The 6,020-nt window shown below is 34.7% G+C and overlaps 1 protein-coding gene across 2 annotated transcripts in view; it reads right to left on the bottom strand.

Annotated features, from left to right (window-relative positions):
* Nucleotides 1–2,541: 2,541 nt before the first annotated feature.
* LOC132132746 (leucine-rich repeat transmembrane neuronal protein 4-like) overlaps nt 2,542–6,020 on the bottom strand; it is a 56,362-nt gene continuing 52,883 nt past the window's right edge. For both annotated transcript variants that reach the window (XR_009429076.1, XM_059545256.1), the window contains exon 3: nt 2,542–3,678. Coding sequence is in view for 1 of the 2 variants with exons in the window: in XM_059545256.1 (XP_059401239.1) it covers nt 3,613–3,678 (66 nt within the window). In the remaining variant the exon portion in view is untranslated. The remainder of the gene's footprint in view (nt 3,679–6,020) is intronic.

Here is a 6,020-nt window from a genome sequence, read left to right as displayed (position 1 = left end):
TCATAAACACCACCCATCTTTGCACGCCCTTAATTATATGCATACCAACTCCTATTCATTAAAACCACTAATGCCATGTAATGAGTTAGTATAGGAACGAGTGAGAGTTAACAGATGAAATAAGTCCAAATTGTATATTTATTAATACAGTTGAACTATACTCCACAGCGGTGAATCCTAAAACAAGCTATAAGCGGCTCTGGCATAGCAATACCAGTGTTTCTTACAGGATTTTTGTTAAAACTATGGTGGTGTGTCCTCGGTCCTTCTAGGGGGGTTCGGGGGCATGCCCCCCGTGAGAAAATTTTGTGCATTTTAATGTAAAATTCATTAATCTGGTGCACTTTGAGAGTTCAAAATTAAAAGCTCCAACCCATATTCAGTGTGTAAATTAAACAAAGAAAAATCTAAACCTCTTTTGGTTACAGTGTCTATTTACATTACACCTATACATAATAATAGTTATAATATTAATCCAATGACAGTAATAGCCATATTTTGTAAAACAAATGCACAAAAAATAAAGGAAACTTTCTTAATTAGTTGTACCAATTTCTATACTTGAAAGAGATAAGCACATGATCTTTTATTTTGACGCAAACTGCATCAAGCTTTTATTTTGGCGGAAAACATGGTTTACAAACGCCTCTTATTAAATTTCTAGTGAATTGCGGTAATCGTCAACTATGCAGATGTGGAAATAATCTACACTCATGACATGGCCTAAGTGTTTTGAAAGTAGTTATGCTTACCGCAGGCTCTACACTTTCTCATCTCTCTCCTGATCCTCCGTCCTCACTATCATCATCTGCCACAGGAGCTGATGAAGGTCAGAAAACATATATTTTGACACAGTTTACAGTGTCTGCTTTAAGGGCCTGGTTCTATTTTTTCACGCTATTTATCTGCACATTCCTTGCGTTTCTTCTCCATCTTTTTTTACAGATACACACTGACACTGCTGGCTCGCTCACTTGTTAAAGTTGTGATTGGGCCAGCCCAGTGTCAATCAAGAAAAGAGCCAATGGGCCGCTGATCTACGTGTTTCATGGGCTGGTCTGTCAGAAAAAAAAAACTAACACTGACTTTGACCAATGCATTACACCGGCACAAACCCAGCGCCGCCAATTAAGCAAAACAAAACGAATGGGCCGCCGATGTTCAAATTTTATGGGCCGTTAAAAAAAAAAAAAAAGTATGAGTATGAGATATATCGGCCCAAAAAGCACGTCGGCCCACCGGGCAAATGCCCGGTATGCCCAATGGCCAGTCCAGCCATGATGCATGGGGTAAAAAAGCCTCCATAGCCTAGCGCACATTTAGCCAACATCGAAAAACAATGGAAAAGCAGTAGAATTCAAAAATTCCTTTTAAATTGCTCCTTACAGTTTCATACATTAGCAAAAAACATAAAACAATATAAAACTACAATAAGCTATTGGTTTATCTAAAAGGCATTGCATATAAAATTAAATCACCTCAATGCACAAACTGAACAAAGTATTGCTCTGAGGTTTAGTTTGACATTTAACACACATTTTTTTTGTTGTTTATTTTTTTTACTTCAACTCATATGGGCTATTTCACAAAAGTGATTTTTGGTCTTTTGAGCCTGAGCACTCTTGGGGCATCACAACTGAGGTTAATAGAGCACACAGCGGCCAATCTCTGGATGCAGTCGGGTGTTCTGCACACAGCACTCTTTCCAGTAGGAGGCCGTTGTCTGGGCAAATGTCAAGACTCCTTTCCAAAGAAGAAGGGATGGGGGCCTATGAATAATTAATGGGGAGCATTCGGTCGAAACACAATGCTGTGTCTGTTTAGCTGTCACTTCAGCAGGCAAGAGAGAGAAGGGGAGAGATACAACACTGTAGGAAAACACCGGAGATGATTTACCATCTGGACCTCATATCAGACAGCTTGACGTGTTCCTGCAGGACTCGATGCGGGGCAAACTCTTCATGTTAGCCCCCTCTTGAGAAATGGCATATTTAGTGCTAATTATGACATGAGATTTGAACATCCAGAGCTTTGTTTGTTTGGAGAGGGCAGGGTTGGCACAAATCGGAGAGTCTCTCCTTCACGGTTATGAGGCCGATATTGATCTGACAGCATCTCAAAGAGGAGATATAAGGAAAGACATTCCCTTGAGCGTGCGGATGCAGCCAAGTAGCTTGAACTTTCTTTTACCAACTTTTTAAAAATGTACAGATTTTCATCGCTGACAGTTGCAGTCGCTAGTTGGTTTTACTGTAATTTGATCAAATAAATGCAGCCACAGTGAGCATAAGAGACTTCTTTTAAAAACATAAAACATCCTAATTGTTAAGATATTTTACATAATTACTGTTGTTTAATTCTAATTATCATGTACGAATGACCTACATAAAATGTTCAACAAGTGATAAATAAAGGCAAGTCTATTCAGTTCTTCTCAGTATATATATATATATATTTAATTTTGCTTTTGCAAGAAAATCTATGTTGTTAAAGTATTAATAATAAATGCATAAAAAATGAGCAAGTTGATCAATACTAATTTCCATTTGACAAATCTATATTCCTCACCATTGATTTTTACGACATTCTCATTATAAAACAGAACTCAGTGGCGTCCAATTCATACAGTTTTGTTACAAAATGTAATTATTAAATTAAAATGTGGGAGCATATAAATAAATTACCCTTTCAAGTTGCAATATTTGAAGACTGAGGGGCAGGTGGAACCTGAACATATCAATACCCAATAACACTAACACACACACTTAAACATACAACAAACGTGAATTATTTCTGTGCCACTAGCGGCACCAAATGGAAAGGATGTGAGATGATTTCAGCATTGAAAAAAAAGACACTTCGCCTTCAAACTAGGACTTAAAACGCATTCTCTATATTCAGATCTTGACATTTGCTTACACACTTTTCTATAAAATGAGACTACATATGTACGTTCAAACATTTCAAACATTGAGACAGTGTTGGCATAGTCAAGAGATCGCAGGTCGTGTTTAAATTACTCAGAATAACAGAAGGAAGTTTATTACTGTTATGAAGGGCATGTAAACTCGAGGATCTCTTCAAATAAAACTGTACAGAGAAGTTTGCATAAACTCAAAGCATAACAAATCCAGTATTAGGCAGCAAAGATAAAGGTTTTATTTAGTTATTCTGATACACAATTTTACCAAGGATTTACATTAACAAAGGAAAGGGCAAGTACAGTTTTAAATTCAAGGGTATATTAACAAAGTTTATAGTTTATGTATAGGTCCACACAAACGTCAAATGACGCTAGGTGTTTCATCAAAGGCTGGATAACTTTCATTGGTATGTTTCACTGAAGGCTTCCAAGAGAAACCTGACACGTGTCCTGGTGCATTAAAGTATTAAGTGAGGCATCCAAATGTGTTTTAATATTATATGTATCTGAGGCATCTGTTCCCACTGTCTCTCAGATGTCCGTTAGCTGTGTCCGGCTGACCACAATCCACTAAAGAAGCACTGAAAGCATGAGTGGAATCATGAGAACAAAGCTTGATGCGACTGATGAAATGCAGGTAGGCACAAATCCTCCGCCGGTGAATTATTTTGGGGAACAAAACTGTCCCTTCAGTGTATGGTGGGTATGTCTCCAATCCAAGCTCCAGGTAACGGTCTGGGACATGTGTATTCATTCTGCAGGAAACAAACAAGACCTAAGATGAATACTACGGTAAAAAACTATGAGGCTCAGCTCAGTACTGAAGAAGGGGTCAATGACATTAGGCTCTGTTTTTTTTTTCTTGTAGGGATATATTAATTTATTCAAAAATACATTTCATTAATGCAAGCCATACATATAACAACTTATAAACATTTACTATGATAAACATGTTTTTAATTCCTGGATTAAAACCCATTAAAAAAATCAAATAAAATGAAAAATAAAAACAGGAAGAAGAAACTCAGGGTTATAATAAAAAATGTCAGGGTTATAATATTTTATATATGATGCCCAATATCAAGAGTGATATTGCCATTTGTTATATAGAAGGAAATATATAATTTTCACATTGGCAAATTGTCTGTGTAAATGAAGTTCATAACATTTTATAAAATCTCCATACTAAAATTTGTATGTACATATGTTAAGATCTATATGATGAATTTTTAATATGGTATTAAATGAAGCAACCATATATGCCAACAATATTGTTGGCATATATGGTTGCTTTATTTAGTTTATTAAAACAACATATGTACAAAAATATGTATTTTACATGTTTTTGTTATTATTAAATAAAATATATATTTTTCATATATTTATATAATATCAACACATATTGATGGGTTTATGATGTATATACAAATATACATATTTTATGGGCTAGAAATATAGATGTTAATATATGAAATTGGGTAACACTTTATTTTAAGGTGTCCTTGTTACAAATGTTACATGCACTTACTATTATAATAACAATTAATTATGAATAATTCTATGCAAGTTACCCTAAACCAAACCCTAATCCTAACCCTAAACATGTAGTGAGTATATGTAGTTTATTCATATTACTCAGTAATTTTAATATACTTACAATATGTATAATTACACTGGAACAAGGACACCTTAAAATAAAAAAATAAAAAAAGGTTTTTAATAGGTTTCATGTTTTATGTTTTACTTGATATAACAATGTATTTTATATATGGAAACTGAATTTCTTTTGCATATGGAAGAAAACATGCAACATAATAATAATAATAATAATAATAATAATAGTACAAAAATAAATAAAATATTAAGATGTGTAGTACACTCACATATACTCAAATGTAAGAAAAATTATGGTTATACCACACAAAATATTTTTCACTTTTTATGTAATTAATACATTTTAACATAACAGATGTAAGTGCAAATTTCTCAAAACTACATAAATCCAATGTGAATAAAAAGAGCACATTTCTAAGATCTCAGCAGTAATTAGATTTTTTCATTTTCTGTGTCTTATTTGTCATTGACCCACAGAACAAAAAGTTAATTAAATATAAATCTGATTATATGAAAGTGTCAGGATAAAAATACATACACGTCAATTCAGTTGCATGCAATTTTGGTGTAAAATGAAACCCGCATGCATGCAACAAAAATAAATAAATAAATAAATGGCTGCTATCGGTTAAGCAAGTCCAAAATCGAAATATGGCAGCACACTGTGCCATTTTTGTTAAGATGTTAATTAGAGTTGAGACGACTGAATTTACTCCACTCAAGTGACCTTGCTGTCATGAGCACTTTGTCTTAAATGGATTAAACAAACCACCGTGAATACTAATTAGCAATATGCATTGAGCATAATCATCATCATCTCAATTATCCCCAAGTTCAATTATGGTTCTTTCAGAAACCATAGGAATAACAGCTATACTGCCCAATGAGTCAACTTGAAGACATCTTTTCATACAAAGATTGAAATAATTACTTAAAATGAGGACAAAAAAGGGATGCTGCCTTTTGAGAATAAAAATCTTTAAATGGATGAATACTGTATATGTATATATATCACATAGTGAGTGGCATGTTTGTCATCTTTCTAAGGGTTCTTTGTAACTGTAAACTGTTGGTGCAGCTTATTCCAATGGTCTGCATGCACTTTTAGGCCCAATCCCAATTCTATTTTATACCCCTTCCCCTTCCCCTACCCCTTCCCCTTGTCCCTTGAAACAGAGTGTCAAGGGGTAGGGGAGACAATATTCACGTAAAGGTTGGGAAACCACTACCATGACGTCACTCGCCATCATTCATCGTCTAGCTCTTACAATACACACATATACTGGTGTGCTGGTGTGCATTAGAGCCTTTAATTATCGTTCTGTATTTATGAGCTGCTTACTGACACACACACATATCGGAAATCGCGCAGCTCACACATCCAGGAGAAAATAAACTTGTCAACGCTGCCCCACGACTTTTATTAAATACAGTTTAAATACTGAATCGCTACATTATATTTTCCAGCGTTGAGAGGATACAA

This window comes from Carassius carassius, chromosome 49 (genome assembly GCF_963082965.1).
Source record: "Carassius carassius chromosome 49, fCarCar2.1, whole genome shotgun sequence".
NCBI lineage: Eukaryota > Metazoa > Chordata > Actinopteri > Cypriniformes > Cyprinidae > Carassius > Carassius carassius.
Note: the sequence above shows the minus strand (reverse complement) of the source record. Positions and strands in the feature narration are given on the sequence as shown.